At 44.2% G+C, this 18,213-nt stretch overlaps 1 protein-coding gene across 3 annotated transcripts in view; it reads right to left on the bottom strand.

Moving 5' to 3' along the window:
* The window catches only part of B4GALT4 (beta-1,4-galactosyltransferase 4), a 30,042-nt gene extending 12,373 nt beyond the window's left edge, over positions 1-17,669 (bottom strand). The window contains exons 1-4 of one of the 3 annotated variants that reach the window (XM_081137976.1): positions 17,197-17,226; positions 14,032-14,162; positions 4,718-5,111; positions 1,465-1,697 (exon numbers count right to left, since the gene is read on the bottom strand). In XM_081137976.1, the coding sequence (XP_080994102.1) occupies positions 1,465-1,697; positions 4,718-4,970 (486 nt within the window). In that variant the 5' untranslated portion in view covers positions 4,971-5,111; positions 14,032-14,162; positions 17,197-17,226. Of the gene's footprint in view, positions 1-1,464; positions 1,698-4,717; positions 5,112-14,031; positions 14,163-17,196; positions 17,468-17,518 lie in introns of those variants that run through there. The other 2 variants (XM_081137977.1, XM_081137975.1) reach the window with 2 other exon arrangements.
* Between the last annotated feature and the right edge of the window lie 544 nt (positions 17,670-18,213).

The following is an 18,213-nucleotide window of genomic DNA, read 5'->3' as shown; positions in this document are numbered from 1 at the left end:
TGGGAGTGGCTGTCCTGAGAAGGAACTCAGAATGACTAACAATGTTAAAAACAAAAATAATTATAAAACAATGTAATAATAGTAAAGTTTTGTTTCAAATACTAAAAATAATAGGCATTGCCTGGCTGGGCATGGCTCGGAGGTTGAGCATCGACCTAGGATCCAGGAGATTGAGGATCGATTACCAGTCAGGGCACATGCCCGGGTTGCGGGCTCCATCCCCAGTTGGGGGCATGCAGGAGGCAGCCGATCAATGACGATTCTCTCATCATTGATGTTTCTCTCTCTCTCTCTCCCTTCCTCTCTCTGAAATCAATAAAGATACATTTTAAAAAATAATAAATAAATAAATAAATAATAGGCATAGATGCATTATAAATACACATTAATTTTCAAGAGCCCCAGTTTATTATAAAATATACATTGCAGAGCTGTATCCTCTGATGTGTCAAAAGTTTTCATAAAACAAATGTTACTAGATATAACCAATAGTAAGGATGGAATTAATAATTTTTCTAGAATTTTTAGCATTTGTAATTTTTAGCATTTTAACATTTAGGATTTGAGGGGAAATTATTTGGACGGCCCAAGACAATTTTGAAAAGCTAGACATGGATATTTAAGTTGATGCTTTATTTTTCTTTAATTAACACCAAATAAAGGCATCTTTATTTATCCACTCCACTTAGAGCTAAATTCTTCAAAAGCACCTAACACACTTACTGTGCTCCTACTAAATCATGGAAGCCAAATAAGTAAATCAAGAAAGTGAAAACAGCCCAGTCGGGCATGGCTCAGCGGTTGAGCATTGACCTAGGATCCAGGCGATTGGGGTTCGATCCCTGGTTGGGGGCGTGCAGGAGGCGGCCGATCAATGACTCTCTCATCATTGATGTTTCAATCTCTCTCCCTCCCTCTCTTTTCCACTCTCTGAAATCAATAAAGATATATTTTTTTAAAAAAGAAAGTGAAAACAAACAAAAGAGTGTTTTACATGATAAACAGTGGCAAAATTAAAGGCAGAATGGTGGAGAGGGTCACAGAACTCCATGGCTCTTAACACGCAGTAGTCCGTCAAATTCCCTGTCTAGATCCCCAGTGAGTAGCTACGCTCAGGAATGCAAAACAATTCCAACATCTAACTGTGTAGAGTACAGCAAAGGCAGGGGGAGATGTAAGACTCTGGGGGAAACTGCAGGGCAGCCATTGGCTAACATGGAAGGGCTCACAACAAAACAGGCTTCCTCCAGAGGTTTATTTAAGAGGCAATAAAATTTCCCAGCTCTTAGTCTTATTATGCAACAATCTGGGACAAGAATTTCCTTCCCTCCTTTCAAGGATGAACCAGGCAAGAGACCTCTTCTTTAACAATTGTCTGACGCTCCTTCTCACCAAGACGAAGGGCGGAGCCCCTCCGCGAGAGGGGCCCCTGAGGCAGGGCCCTTGCTCCGCGCCCACGCTCACCTGATGGATGATGTAGATGCCATACTCCAGCTGCTGTCTCTGCAAGAAGGGATGGAGGTGCTCCAGCAGGTACGTCAGGTGTCTCTCTCGGTTCCGGTGCGGAATGAGGATGGCGACCCGCTGCAGGGCCTTACATTCCTCAGGGTGATACCGGCCTCTGTGTACTTTGGGATTTTCTGCCTGCACGTCTTCCAGAGTAAGATCTGGTTTGAAAATGAGCTTGTCCTGCCCTCCTACAATCAAAACAGGACACAAGAAACAAGAGTAGCTATCTCATCAAGTGTTGATAGGCTGACATGGGCTAGTACGCATGTACGCACTTAGAACAGTGCCCGGCACCCCGTGAGCACTGTAGGAGTGCTAACTTTTATTATTACTATTTCAAAACCTCATTTGGTCATAAACAACAACCACAGAACCATGTGACTCGGGTTACTGGCTACAAAAGCAAGAAAATGACATATAAGAGCATTCCCTTGTGGCTGGATAACCAACTTCGGCTCTGTGATTCATCCATAAATTAGAAATGCATTCTGTCCAGATGACCGAGGTGAAAAGCAGAGGGTAGGACTAGACTAACTTCAAATGTGCTCTATCTGCTTTTCCCTCTCAAAATTCCGAAGAAGGGTGAAGCTTCTCAAAAACTCAAGAGCATTCCATGGAATCAAGCTCATGGACAAGACCCCTTTCCCACTTCTTCCCTGAGTTCTTAGAAGCTATCCTAGCTCCCTGGAGGTAAAACAGCACAAGGATGTAGAAACTAGCCTCACTCCCTAACCCAGCAGTAGCAGGGATGTGCAACAGAGCCAGCATTGCCCCATTGGGCCATGGTAGCAGACCTCTCCAATGGGGCATTTGCTCTGCGAGTCTGGATGCAGCCTGGCTGGATGAAACCCCAAAGTCGTCCATGGTAGCCAAGCTCATGCAAGGCTTTAAAGATCAGACCGAAGCCTCTGACCTTCCTCTTGGATCTGAATTAACAGGGAACACTGACTGGTAAGAAAGGAGGCAGAGCTCAGTTAAGGAACTGAGCCACACTTTGTTCAAACTCCATATACACTGGTCAGGCTGTAAAATCTCAAGTTGCTTGCAAGCTGTGTTCTCCTCTTCTGCGCAAAGCAATCGCAGACCCTTCCTATTATGTCATGGTGTTTTGCTCCCTGTGACCATCCCCTACCCTGGCCCTGGCTGCTAAGGCCAGGCTCTAGTGTCCATGAAGTAGTTAAAGGACTCTGCCCTAGAGCACCAAGAGCAAATTACTGTTTCCAGCCACCGGGAGAAAGCAACTGGCCTTCAGGAAAGAGCCTTTCCTCAAGACTCTGCATGTGAGATTGAGTGGGCAAGGCAGTGATGCCCTAAAAGCAAACACGAAGTAAAGGAATAATGCGGGAGGCAAGCTGCCAGGCCACAGAGCAGCTGGGAGATGATGGTGCTGTGGCTGTTGAGCTGGTTTACTGTGTAGCCTGTTAATAAACCCCATCACCCAAGTTAACCTACTACGTCTCTACTCTTGGCCCCTGAAAGAGCCCCATGCAATAAATCTGATATAAACCAGTCCCCTTGCTCACTTCCCCACTGTCATAACTTTTTATGGGCCTAACCTTCTAGGACCTGCTTCCACATCTTCTATGAGTCTCCCTTCCCCTTCATGACATCCTCTCAAGTTTTGTTCCTTCTGGCCCATCTTCATCCATTACTAATTATGTCACCCTCTTAATCCAGGTCCTTGCTCAGTTTTGTGTCACTGCCCATCTCTCTTTATAAACACAGTTATTGCTTAAATACGTTGTGAGGATTTGAACGAGGAGGAGAATATCATCAGATCTGCATTTCAATAACTTATTTTCCTGTGTCATTTGTGAGCAGACTAATTCCCTCACAGAATCGGGGATACCCTTTTGCCTTTTCCATGACTAGGTAAAGAGAGGTAGCATGCCAATATGAACTCAGTATAAGACTGCGATTCAATTAGGAAAGCAGGTCTGCAGGTTTTTGTCAAGTTAAGAGCAAAAAGCCTCCGAAGAGCCCCAGGCTGCCCCACAGAGAGTGAATTTAGTGTATGCAGAGAGCCACCTCTGCAGGACAAGTGAGGGACACTGGACTGCAGACTGGAAAGGTTCACCCTAACCTCATCCTGCCTGCAAACTGTGCCCTGGGGACAAAAGGCAAACATATGAACAGCACACTCTGGTCAGCACAACAATGGAAATATAGGCAGACACAAAGGGAGCATAACATTGACCCTGGGGCAGTCCCAGAAACCTTTCGGGGAGAGAAATTATCTAAGCTAGGCTTTTCATGAGTGAACAGGAATCCGCCAGGCAGACATGGACTGAGGAAAGGTATCCTGGAGACAGGGAACAATATCCAGGCTCAAAGGAGAGTCTGGCGAACTGTAAGCACTTTAATGTTCTGAAGAATCAGAGGTTTGCTAGAATCTTGGTGGGTTATATACAATATCGCAGTGGAGTTTTTCTCTCTAAAGTGCTCACTAAAACCAATTTACTTTCATTTAAATTGAAAGGCAAGACATCAAAGGGTAATTAAAGCATATAACATATTTAAGAAATAAACACTAAGCACAATACTGAAGGACGGACTCAGTCTTGTCCCTCAACTCCATACTTTTGGCCAAAGGGATGCTAATATGAACTCAGTACAGATGGGACACAAGTGGAGGCTTGAATGTGTTGCATTCCCTCACTTGTGGTCTGCAGCTGCCAGGAGAGGAGCATGCCCAAGCGAGCCCGTTGGTCCTAGAAGGATGAGAGACACGTGGAGCAGGGCCACCAGCCTAGACCAACTGACCCCGAGCTTATCGCACACACTTGTGAGCTAAATAATGCCGATTGACATATGCCACTGAGACTTTTGCGGCTGGATAATAAAATTGGGTATGTTCATACAGTGCAAGACTCTACATCAGACATATGGACATAGCTCACAAACATAACACTGAACAACGGAAGTTCAGGCACAAAAGAGTACATAGTGTATGTCTCCAATTAGGCAAAGTTCAAAAGCAGGAAAAATCTATGGATGGTGTTAGAATCTTGAAGTAAGGGCAGTGACTGAAAGAATGGGAACTTCTAGGGTTCCAGGAAAATGCCCTTAATTTACATATGGCTACAAAGGTATATTCATTTTGTGAAACTTCACCAAGCTGTACACTTCTGATCTTTGTACTTTTCTGAAATGTAAATAATAAAAAAAGTGTGAGTAACACTTGTAAAAAGGGAAAACAAATACTTACTGAGGTGTGGAGAGACAGAGGGGCAGCTGTCCAGGTCTGGGCTTTTCACAGAGGCTTCATGAATCAGAGTTTCTTTCTTCCCCAAAACCACAGCCTTCTTGAAATTAGTAATAAAATCCTTTGCTTTAGGAATCTCTTGAATAGCAACCACAAAGTAGTTACTGGTGGCCCACCCAACCACTGTCAGGCATAAAGTAAAAAGCAACAGTAACCGGAATTTGTAGGAAGGGTAGAAAGTCATGTGGAAGCCCATGTCTTATTATGTGAGCAGGATGGATCACTCCGCTTCACTCCCAGCAGGAAGCTACCAGTTCAACTCTTCCGATCTGATTGCGTGCTCGATGACAACTGACACAGTGCCTGCTTCTGCTCAGTGGTTCTGCTCCGACAATCTCTAGAAGGCAATCACAAAGATGTGTTTCAGATGGAAATCCTACCCTGAAATGATTCACATCAGCACGAACTGAAAACCTATTCCCAAAGGAACCTAACAGTAATGGGAGTTCTTCAACTAAGGTTTAGAGGTCAGAAACTCAGAGATTTTTGAGGTAGAAGGTTCCAACCATCTACACATCACAGGAGTTCTCTCTGGGTCATCACCCAGGCTGTCTGTCACCAGAGAGAAAAGCCATGTCCAGATGCTGCCCAGGAGGAGAAAGCAGGGACTGTAAATGCCTCTTCAGTTCTGAGCTGGGCACAGCCTAAAATACAGCCTTAGGGTCCTCTTCCTGGCACAGCTTTAAGAGGTTAACAACATGTGAAATCTTGTTAAGGAGAACAAGACAAGAGCTCTTCTCTGTGAGAACTAGAAAAATGTGATCCTCAACAACAGGGGATGGAAAATCAAGAATCTTCACAATGAGGCACTGGCATAGGACACATCCCAACAGATGGGGGAGAGGGCAAGAAACATAAAAGAATGCCAACACAGGTGGTCAGTCATCTGTAAGAACAACAGGTAAAACTGGTTAAGGTCAGGTGTTTTCATTCTGGCAGAAACTACAGCTCTACCACATATTGGCTATGAAACCTGGGCTTCTGATCTATAAAACAGAGATAAATATAGTGCCTACCCACAGAGGTTATCGTGAGACAGGATGACCTAATGTATTCACACATCAAGTGTTAGCCCACCTCCGGAGGCACAGGAAGCACACACTACATGGTGACGCTCACTGTTGACATTGTTATATGACTTTACGTAACTCTAGATTAGGGATGGCCAACAGGCAGACACACTGGAGGTTGAAAAACCACCATTCTATTATATTTCTCACTGTCACTTGATAAATTGCCATGCTGATTTCATACTTAAGTATGAATTCACCTCTGAGAGGTGGCTATGCTCTTAGCTACAGAGAAAAATCTAGTTTCTGAGGCCACATAACTGAGGGCCCACCCGGACCATGGTGGGTGCGCTAAGGTGATGAAGGCTACTTGGTGAGCAGCAATACTCTGCACATCCTCTCTGCATTGCCAAAACCATGCCTCTCCTCGAATTCTAAATTCTGATAGAAAAATGCAGAGATGCTAAAGCCAGGGCACCGATAATCCCTATAGCCAAACATATCCTCAATTCCATGAACAGAATGAAGATCAAAATATTTTCTATGCCAAGTGATAACATGGAAATGCTTATGATTAAATCTTAACAAAAGAGAAAATAAATTCTACATGTGTATGATTACCACTAAAATGATAGAAGAAACTCTAGGAAAAAAAATATAGCCAAAAGCTAGCAATAATTGTATCAGGAGCGTGGGATTAGCCAAGAGTGTATTTTTCTCTTTTCAGAATTTTGTATGATATACTTCTATTCTTTTATAATGAAAACAAGGTTGTTGTTTTAATGAGATGTGGGGATGTGGTAATTTACTATGAAAAACAAAAACAAATCTTAGCAACTTTCAAGATGGCCTCATACTTGCTGAAGGGTAGTATTTCAAAAATTTAGCTCTAGGTTAGTCTGAGGGAAACCCAGAAATTATTTCTCTCTAGACACAATATAATAAATGGAGGTTAGGTTCCTGGATCAAACCACAAAAGATTTGACCCAGGAAACAATTAAACAGTATGGCCTGTATTTAGTCTTGATGGTATCATAAGAAATAACAGTAACAGCTAATGAGAGCGATTTATTTGTGCATTTACTCTGCGCCATGCATTGGGGTTAAATCACTTTTGTACCTTATTTCATTTTCATCTCAACGTTACAAGGTAAGAATTATTAGTCTCTTCATTTTACAGAGGAGAAAATGAAGGTTTAGAGAGATTTAAAGAACTTGCCCAAGACCATTCACATAGTAAGTGGTGAAGCTGGGGTCAGCTCCACAGGGTGGGCTTCTGCCACATCCTTCACATGGACATTTCAGTCTTTTTCCTTGGGGCTGAGTGTGCCTAACACAAACCCTTGAAGTATGCCGTTTTCTTTAGCAGCCTTCTACCTCTCCCCCACATCCTCCTATCCCTTTCCTTTAGCCTGTTCAAAGGGCTTTGGAGAGGTCTCTTCTCTTCCCTCCAGGTAAGTCTGAAGGTTCCTGGGGCCAATCAGATGACCTCTTTGTGGACTTAATTGCAAGAAGGGTAAATGCTAGGATTGCCAATCGTTTTTTTATTAAAATCTCAATCTTGGAAAATTTAGACTGGGAACATTGTTTTTCTAAGAGCTGCTTGTGGAGGGATGCCCCTGACAGAGAGACTCACCTGCCCGAAGGGACTTCTGATCACAGAACTGCAATGGAAAGCACACGCACGTCCCCCCACATTTTACAGAGGGAGGGAGTGTGGTTTAGAGAGTTAAAAACCTACCCGGGTAGTGAGCTGGGAATAACCATAGACTGCTACTGCTGAACCGCAGCCCAAGGAATTTGTCCAAAGAAAAGAAATTTCTTGTAAAAACAAGGAGCCATCCTTAATAATTACTTAATTAGCTCTTCATTGCTAACCCACTTATTGAGACTATGTGGGATCTAGTTAAAAATAACCACTTCTTACTTTTCCTATCTTGGGGCTCTCCTCAAAACCGACTCTACAGGGAGACAGCATGAAAGCAGCTCAAATGTGAGGTCTCCTTGGTCCTGTGAGTTGACATCCAAGGTGTGAACAGTCTCTAACACAACTGTCTTTCAAGAGATCTCCTGCCTAGCATGCTGATCACCTAAGTGACTGAAGGCAATCCTTTGAGGCATGTTTCCCCAGCTAGGAAACAGTAAAAATCTTACAACCATTGCTGCAGGAATTTAATGAGACTATATACACAGACATACCTTGTAAATTCCCAGGAACATACTATATTTATTAACTAATTACCAATGTGGTTCATGCTCAAATTTTACCAGAATGCCAATCAAGATAATGTTGTCTATGGAGTTACATATTGAAATACAGATGGTTTTTATTTTCTGTTTCTCTGTAATTTCCTATTTTTCTTTCAGTGAGTATATGTTATTTTTATAATAAAAAAGATAATGATTTCTTAACAAAAGTTCTTTTTAGGGCAGGTAACTCCTGGTTGGTGTTTGGGAAAAAATGTGATCACAATAGATTTACTTATAATAAAATTTTTAAAACTGGGAGACCCTGACCCCTCTTTGAACAGAGTTTTCTTTGTCAATCAAGGCTGTCTTGAAGGAAAGAGGAGTCATGGCTGTAGAGAACAAATTCAGGTAACATGAAAGAAGTTATTCTGGGGCAAGACTCACCACCCTTTTCCTTTGTAGAAGTTTACCCTAGAGTTAGTTCAAAATAATGTTTTCATAATTTTGGTTTTCCTCTTCTCAATTCAACCAGTCTTTTCTGAGCACCGGCTATTTTCAGGCACAGTGCTGGGCATGCAAAGGGACTACAAAGGAAGCTGAGGTACAGTCCTTACACTCAGAGTTTATTTCAATCCTTTCTTAGACGTTAATGTCTGTAACTTGTTTTCAAATAGGCCAGCCCCACCCCAAAAATGGGGGAATAAATGAAATAAGATTGGGAAAATACGGAGCAGCACTGAAGCTAAATGATAGGTACCTGAGGGTTCATTTGCTTTTTCTCTCTACTTTTGTATATGCTTGAAATTTTCTATAATAACAAGAAAAAACCTAGTAAGGAAGACAAGCTATGACAAAAGGTAAATCAGCATGAGTGCTAGGTATCATTCCTTTACACACACAAACTTTGTACCACCGTGGGGGAGGGGATACGAGCGAGCAATCACTCCATAAATATTTACTAAGCACGCAATCACCAGAAAGAAAGGCTGTGGTCTCCATTCAGCCGCCAAAGGTACCAGAATAGCACTCTGATGTTTCTAAATCCATCTGGTAATCCAAAAGACACAGGGCACCTCAGAGTGGGCATGATGTGGCCCCAGGCACGTGGTCCTACTCCCTGGGGTTTCTCTGGGGCAGCACCCGTGGAGAGGCTGACAGCTGCTGCTCCTGTCGCTCCTGCAGAGTTCCTGAGAACCATTCTGCACACAGCATCCTACCTCCTTGGGCCTCTGGTATTCATTCTCTCCATTACAGCTCCTTTACCTGGTTTCTGAGTAACCACAGCCCAAGCAACGGTTCCCTGGGTGGGGGGCGGTGGGATAGAAATGGCAGCCGTTGACATGTACGAGTCATTTAAACTCAAAGACTGAGCTCCTACTGGCCCAAACTGGAAGCATCTGAGCAAGAAAATAATGATAGTGTGGATGAGAATCTGTAAGAAATCATAAATTCCTAACTGGGTGGGTCAAGGCGGGTAGTCACACCTCAGGCCTATAACTTCGTTAGTGAAAGGTTATTAAATAATCCCTGTCCATTGTTTTTGTGCCTCTAGGTGAACAGCCTTTGAAATGCCAAAAGTAATCGCCTCAAAGGCGTAACCTCTGAGAGAGAACATAGTCATAACTAGGTAATTCAAGAGAGTACATAATCTTCACTATCCTGTAATCTAACACCTTGCTTTCTCCCACTTTCCTGTAAGCTTCCTTATGTTCCCTCCTTAATTTCAAATACATAAAAGAAACTGCAAAACTCTTATTCTTTAAAGCATTTGAGATCTTGCTTCCTAGCAACTGTCAGTTTGGCTCAAATAAATTCTTATGAAAATCCTCTATAGATTTAGACGTTTCGTATGTCGACAATGGCGTTGTATTGTGACCTTCAGAATAAACTGAATATCCATGAGTTCACAATGATATAAATGATCAAATAAATATGCTCTTTCCTACAGTAAACTTCCAATTAATAAGGAATCAGGAGATGAAAAAAAATCACCATTAGGCAAACACCACTGTAATTACTGTTGCAGACAAGAACCACCAAAAGGTGCTAAAACTAGTGGATGAAAATTTAAGGATAAAAAGAGTTTTCATAGTCTCAAAATCTCTCTCCCAGGATAATTATTAACTACAAAGGAAAAGACAGTTAACTTTATAGAGGAGAAACCTAGCAAATATCACCTTAACCAAGTGATCGAGGTTAATGTCACCAGTGATAAGACCTATCACCTTCATGAATCAGTGATAACACTCTAATTGGTACTCTCCTACAAAACTTGGTTCTATAAAATAACTGGTACTCTTCAAAGGGTCGAAATAATGAAAGATGAGAAAAAAAATAAGGAGCTATCTCAGACTGGTGAGACTAAGGAGAAATAACTAAATGCAATCAGGAGGATCCTGGATGGAATATGGAACCAGAAAAAAAAATCATTTGGAAGCTAGAGTTGGTGTGATTACTGCCTCCACCTCTGCCATCCTGCCTCTGTTCTCCACTGCCCAGGAAGAGCAAGGTGCTGCTCTGGAGTTACCATGGAGCCCTACTTGGTGCCTGAGGACAAGACCATCGAGCTCACGAGCCACCACTCCATTGACCCTTCCTTCCATTTCTTGGTGGCTATCCTTTGCCACTGACGCTACGGTGGGTATATGGATTGCTTTCTGTCTTTCGACAGTTGCTGAAGTGCATGTGTGGGATTTGTTGAAGAAAGCTGGATACAGTAAATGGAAAGAATCTTGGGAACTGCTTGACTGATGTCTTTTCTCAGACTAGACATTCCTTTTCATTCCCAATGAAAGGGAATACCCCCATTCATTCTGGATTGGTGGATGTGAAGTACAAAATATTTTCCAGGTAAGTAATAGAATGTCATCTGTGATCATCTCCAAAAAGAGGCCATCAGGAGGAAACTATTAAAACAGAAAAAACCTGTATATTAAATATTTTGACCAGTGATCTGAATCAGATCAAATGGAAGTTGTGGAGCACCTTGTATCCCGAATGTCGTTACCAGCATGGACGTATTAACTCATACGTGAAGCCCATAGTGCATGGGGACTTCATTATTGCTTTACCACAGCAAGGCTTAGATTACATAGCAGGAAACATTCTTTCCTACTTGGAAGCCAGGTCTCTGCATGCGGCAGAGCTGCTATGTAAAGAACGGCAGCAAGTGATCTCTGAAGGAATGCTCTAGAAGAAGCTGACCGAACGAATGGTGCAAACTGACCTTCTGTGGAATGGACTTTCAGAAAGAGGGTGGGATCAGAACCTGTTTAAAAACAGACTCACAGCCCTGGCCAGGTGGCTCAGTTGGCTGGACTGTTATCCCCTACACCAAAAGGCTGAGGGTTCAATTTCTGATCAGGGCACATACCTAGGTTGTGGGTTCGATCCCAGGTCATGGCGCATATGGGAAGCAGCCAATGTTTCTCCCTCTCTCTTCCTCTCTCTCTAAAATCAATAAATATATTCTTGGATAAGGATAAAAAGTAAAAACACATCATTCTGAATTCCAACTTGTATTAGGAACATGATGGGCAATGGGAAAACGTCTCTGGATTATTTTAGTAATATTTTTTTGGATTACACTTCCTTTCTATACCACTTCTTATCATTTGAAGAACAATAATCCAGGTTATATTATCTCCCAACAGGTATATAGCTCTTTTCTTTTATTAACTGTCTTTGTACCCCAACCATCTCCTGGTATTTGGTAAAGAAACGTCTTTACACATGTGCTTGCCTCCTAATTTAAAACCCAATATCCGCATGTAGATATAAGGTACATAACAGTTTAACCTCGAGGTTGCTGAGGTCGTCCCCCCTCCGCACCCCCGTGCCTGAAAGACTAATACAGAGTGCTCCCACTTAGCCATGGGCTGGCTCAAGAACCCGACACCAGGGTTGACATGTATTACCTAGAACCCTTCCTGTAGTACTCATATGGTTTTTTCTTTTGTCATTGTCATTGTGTGTGTGTGTGCGCGCGCGCACATGTGTTTGGTGTGTTTTTGATGGGAACCTTGTTTTAAAATATAATTTCTAAAGTTAAACACAGACTGTTTTGTTTGTTGTGCAGTATAGACGATAGAGAGGTACCTTAAAATGTTGTTGTTCTTTTCCTCATAATACTCCTGAGTACTCGTGGTCACTTCCCATAGTATTCATTTGATTTCACTGTCAAAACTCATTATTCTGTGCGTTAGAAACCCTGGGGAGGGACGAGCAAGAAGGCCCTATGTCCGGGCTCCCTGGCTCTGGAATTCACGCATCCCGGCTCGCCAGGATGTGAGCGGGCCTGCTGGTGGGGCCCCCAGACCAGGTCGGCTGCTTCAGAGGCCGTCTGGATGAAGGGTGCTCCTCCAAGGTGCAAAGCCTCAAGTTCATGAATCCCAGCCCGTCCTCTCCGGTGTCACCTGAAGTAGCCCCGGCAGGTTCTCAAAGCTCCAGAGTTCTCAGCAGCCCGAATGTGTGAATGGCACTGTCGTGCCGACCACACACGGAAAGGACTTTGGAATCGAGCTGGCACTCCTTTTCCCTTGTTCAACGCTGGATCTTGATGTGCCCCTTGCCACTGCTTCCAAAGACCAAGGAATGTCAATAGTATTTTAAAGGACCAATGAGAACTTCCTGTTAACTAAACCTCTTCCCGTGGAAGCACACTCGGCTACCAAAGGGAAGGCCCCTGGTCTCTGCTTTGTCCTCTGCGCTGAGAGCGGCGTGGGGGATCAACATGTGTGCACGTGATTGTTTAGTGGGCTGGCTTCGCTTTTCCCTTTTTTTTGTAATACATTCCGTCCCACATGTTATTAAATTAATTTCTAAGAAGTTGAGTCTGAAAGTGTAAAAAAATAAGCCTTCACTCATAAGGTAGATGTTGTAAGCTTGATGGCAGCTGTGAAAGTGATTTAACTTTTACCATTTTCCATCTTACAGTGTAACTAGCAAACTGGTTAGGAGAGTCCCAGGTTGGAGGGAAAGGAAGGGAAGAAGCAACTCTGAGCAAAATGGACTTTCTGTTGTTCTTTAAGTTTTTCTTGTTCCTTGGGAAATCAAAGCATTTGAATATGCACACAAGCTCTGGATGGTGTCTACTAAATTACAGCAGGGGACTTTCGCACCCAAAGAATTCTGAATTTCTGGGATTATAGTAGTAATTCGCAGCTGTAAATCACTGTTACAGTCATGTTTTAAAGCACTGGGATAGTCTTATTCTAACTTGTAATTAATTATGCTTGCCAATTATTTATTTGAAATAAATTTGTGTCTGAAAAGCTATCAAAACTGTTAAACTGGACAGATATAATTCATGACAGCTTTGTACTACAGAATGTGCTTAATAAAAACCAAAAAAGTTTACCTCTGTCCAAAAAATTGCTAAGTGATGTCCATAAATCAAGTAAGAATATTATGCAGTGCATCTAACCTAGCTTCATGCAATTGTTACTTTAGCTACTAATTCAAAGCCGACACTCAACAAAGTGTTTCGATGCTTTGAAAAAATATATCATTAGCAGGAAAACTGGTGAAATTCAAATAAAGTCTGTAGTTAACTGTATTGATAACTGAACTACGGTTATGTAAGGGGCTACATTAGGGGAAGTTGAGTGGCTTCTCTGTAGCATTTTTGCAACTTGTCTCTAAGCCTAAAATTAATTAAAAATTAAGTTAAAATTTAAAAAGTTGGAAACTGAGTATAACCCAACATATGGCAGTAAAATTAATTTACTTCTCAAAGAGAATCGCTGATTTATGTATTCCTATGACCTGACACATAGTCGGTGCTGAATCTGGTAAATAATAAATTACTTTCTAGGATATGCTAGTTAAAATAATAAGGACACTACTAAAACAGATGGAACGCAATAAAATAAAAAATAATGATTAATAAGGAAGGGAAAACATTAAGTGGGTGTAAAATTACATTTGGGGAAGATTTTGAAAATGAAAAGGCACACTCTCATGCTAGCTCCCTTTGGTTTACTAACGGCAGCACTCTCCTAAGGGTAGAGGGTACTTTTATCTCTAATAAATGGCACTTCCTTTGGTCACACTCACCATCTTCCACTCCTCTGCCACTGAATGCTCCAAAGCAGTGCTCCTCTTCCCTGACTCCAGAGAAAGGTGCTTCTACTCTGACTGCTCCTTCCTCCCTGAACCCACAGAGCACAACGGAGCAGGGTCCTCGCCTGTGGGCAAGAGATGCCAGATGATCCTGTATCACCCATTTTACAGCAAGAGTTGTCATAAAACAGTGAGGAAACATGAACTAAATTTAATAAGCAAAGCACTGAAATTGTTTTACACAGTATATGTTATGCAGCGTAACAGAATTCATAGGAACTTCTGCCAGGCAATTTAATGGAGGTTCAATGTGTATTTATGTGTCATTTTCAGCTGTCCTACAGAACCCTGCAGTGGGGTCAGGGTTCCCTTTCTGCAGTCATTAGGGTTTGAGGTCTGAGGTAATGGGAAAAAAAGGCTGTGAAGTCATGAAGAGCTGAACTCAAATATTGTGAACAGATATATAAGTGGCTTTGGGCAAGTGACCTACATTTCTGAGTCTGTTTGGCCATTTGTTTAAAAAGCATTTTCCAAAGTGTGGTTCCAAGAGTGCTTATATCTAACACAGAGGGGAATTTATTAAAATTGCATATTCCTAGGCCCTACTCTCAGAGCAGCTGGGCCTAGGACTTGGGAAAATAAATTTTTAACAAGCTCCTCAGGTGATTCTTATACGCATTAAAGTTTGAAAACCACTGAAATAAGAGAATGGGCCTGAAATGCAATAGATCCTTCAGAAACGTCAACTTTTCCTGGCAAGGAAAGCAGTACAGATATGTGAAAATTAGATTCTAAAAATGCATTTGAATAGCTTTTGACTCCATCAGCCAACATTACTAAAATAAACAAAAACTGAAAAGAATCAGTGTTAACATTAGGGAGCTGATTTAATTAATTACAGTACCTCCATATGATGGAATATGTCCTTTCATTAAAATGGTGTTTAAAAAACTTAACTACATGGGAAAGTGCTCATGATAGCTAAGTTAAAAAAAAAACAGAATATAAAAATGTACATAGAATATAATCTCAGTTATGCTATATGTGTGGGATGTGCATGTCTTCTACATATAAAATGCCAGAAAGAATCACTGATGGTTGTTTCTTCGTTACAGAATTAAAGAAATTTTGTTTCTTCTGCATCTTCTAATTTTTTCTAAAATGGGGTTTTATGATCACAAACAATGTTTTTTCAGGCAAAAATGACCACATAATTTTCCTTTAAAATACATTAAAATTTAGACAGGGATTATAACTTTCAGTTACATAAGTTGGGCAGCAATTCATTCAAATAACCTTCAAGGAAATCTGTTCTAAAGGGGCCCCAAAAAGCCCCAAATCTCAAAGAAAAACCTCAGAGGCTATCAATAATTTTCAGTGCCAGAGAATCCCATGGTGTGTGTTTGAAATTAGTGTTCCTGAGCTCCACCCCGAGAGAGTTTTATTTCAAAAGCTTGAAGTGAGGCCAGGGAATCCATATTTTCAACAGGAACCCAGGTTGGTTTGAGAAACCATTGTTCATTGATAGCTTTAGAGAGAGAGAGACAGAGAGAGAGAGAAGAAAATCACCACTGATTTGCTTTGGATGTTCTCACTTTGAATAAAAAACCTTCAAAGACATGGTTAGTTCCTAAATCACTTGCATGCATCTCTGGGGAAAGCACACATTCAATAACACTCAATTTCATGTAGATACTAATACTTATTCTATCAAGAGGCATAAAAAATATAATAACAGAGCTAGTTGTATGCCCCTCCACCAAGATTATGTGGTCAAACAGTTCAGTACTTCTCTTTAACGGATGTTTTTTTATTTGATCAAAGCATGGATCATGAAACTTTCTGCAGTCTCACGGAGTTGAAAGGCCAACTCTGCTCTAGAAGATAAAATATCAAAAAGATAAATTATGGTCCAATGCAGCATTATCTCCTCCCCTAAGAGACACATCCCAGCGCTCCTGCCCCGGCCAGGGGCCTTCAACAGCCCTCCAGCCCTCTTTTTAAGCCCAATTTCTCAATCTGGACCCTGAATCTCATCCCTAATCAAGACTCAACTTTAAAATTTCAACAACAACTAATTTACAGATTCAACAACGCCAAGAAACTCTCCTCCACCCTCCAGGTACAATCTTCTTCCCCCACGTTCTCATCCCCAAAGGCCTGGCGAGGTGGCCCCGGGCCCGCCGCCTCCGCGCGCCCCCCCCCCCGCCCCCCGAGCGCTTCCGCCGGCTCCGCCCACCCGGTTGGCAACCGCTGTCCCGGGGCCACCAACCCAAAGGCCTTTTCTCAGGCCCAAGCCTTCTGGGTTGGTGTTTTTTTGGTCCTCCAAACCTAGGTTTAGCCCTTCCCTACTGGAAGACCCAACAAACATCCACAGACGGCCCTGGACAGACACTGGACAGACACAGAGCCTGATTTAAGGGCAGGTGTCTCGGCAGTCCTTCATGTTTAAAATTTTACTTTTTCAATTACACTTCATATTCAAGATTAGCTGCAGGGGTACAACGTGGGGGTCAGACCTCTGCGTAACTTACAAGTGACCCCCCTCCACGTGCCTGCGCGCACCCGGCGCCAACACCGTGGTTATGTCACTGGCGACGTGCCCCGTGCTGCACGCAGCATCCCGTGTTTGTTTTGTAAGCGCCAGTTTGTACCGACTACTCTAGACTGCGCGGGGCTCTCACGGCTCCCGCGCCCCTGCGGGGGGCCCCCGGCAGGAGCCCTGCGGGGAGGGGGCTCCGCTGCAGGGGCGCTCTCACGTCCACGCGCCCGCCCGAGGGAGCAGCCGGAGGGGGTGGGGCCGCCCCACAACCGTGAGGCCAGGCCTGGCAGGACCTGGCGAGGGACCCCGCCATCTCCGGCTGCCTGGCAGCGTGTCGCCTGCCCACCCCCACCCCCCTCCCGCCGGCAGCAGAGGGGTCGCCGCGGTGGCGCCCGCACCGGAGCCGGTGCTTCCCGGCCAGCTCGGCCTCCGCAGGCGCCCAGCCCGGCCGGCCGCTCGGGCTGCAGCAGGACGGACCCACGGAGGCCGGGCCGCGCCGCCCCACGCGCGCCCAGGCCAGGCCCGAGCCCCGCCGCGGCCCGGGGATGCCCGGGCGGCACCCGCCGCTCAGCACTGCGCCTCCGGGGCGCGGGCGGGCCGAGGCCGCGCGTACTCACCCCAGACGCGGCTGCGCTCCGCACCCTCGCGAGGAAGGGGCGGCCGAGAGCAGCGGCTCGGGGGCCGCTCCGCCCCCCGGAGGAGGAGGCTCCGAGCCCCGGCTCCGCCCCCGGGGGCGGCAGATTCCTCTTCGGGCCCGCGCTCCACCCCTGGGCCGAGGGAGCCCACCCCGCGATGGAAGCGGCCCGGGGGGAGAGGAGCGGCGGCCAGCTCATCCTGTAAGTGACCTGAAAGCCGTGAGCCAGGACTGCTGCAGGCGCGGGGCCCCCCGAAATCCCGTCCCCGCAAACGCTCACGAGGCATCGGGGAGGAGAGCCAGACCTGAGCCTCCCGCGCGGGCCGGGACCGGGGAGGCGCCCTGACCGTCGGCGCCTGGGCTCCGAGCGCCAGCAACGCAAACCCGCCCCGAGGGCGCGTCCTGCGCCCAGTGCCGGAGGACCCGAGCCAACGCAAGTTCACAATTTAAAAAATCAGCGAGCACAAAGGCCCCACGTGAGTGTCAGCCAGCAGAACTAATCCCAACAGATTTAGACACACACACACACACACACACACACGCACGCACGCACACACTCCAAGGACATCGAATATTAGGATTGTCTAACACAATACAGGAGTTTTGTGGGGTTTTTAATTTTAAAGAAAAAAAAAAGGGGGACTCTCTAGAAAGCCCCTATTACAGTAGAGATAGAGCACCACTGACATTGGAGAAATCTGGACGATACCACCTTTGCCAAGCACTCAACATGCATTTAACAATAGTACAACTTGGCATGACACACGAGGTGATGCTCTGAGGACATGACATCACCTTTATTGTATTCCTGCCAAAAATACACAATTTGAATTTAATCATGAGGTAACAGTCAGACAAGCCCAAATTAAGGGATATTCTACAAAATGTCAATGTCATGAAAGACAAGGAAAGATGAGGAACTGTTTCAGATTAAAGGGCACTAAGGAGTTTTGACATCTAAATCCCTGCTTTGGGAAGAAAAAAAAATGCTCCAAAGTTT

The sequence above is a fragment of the Miniopterus schreibersii genome (assembly GCF_964146895.1).
Source record: "Miniopterus schreibersii genome assembly, chromosome: 5".
Lineage (NCBI taxonomy): Eukaryota > Metazoa > Chordata > Mammalia > Chiroptera > Miniopteridae > Miniopterus > Miniopterus schreibersii.
This window is presented reverse-complemented; position numbering and strand designations above follow the sequence as displayed.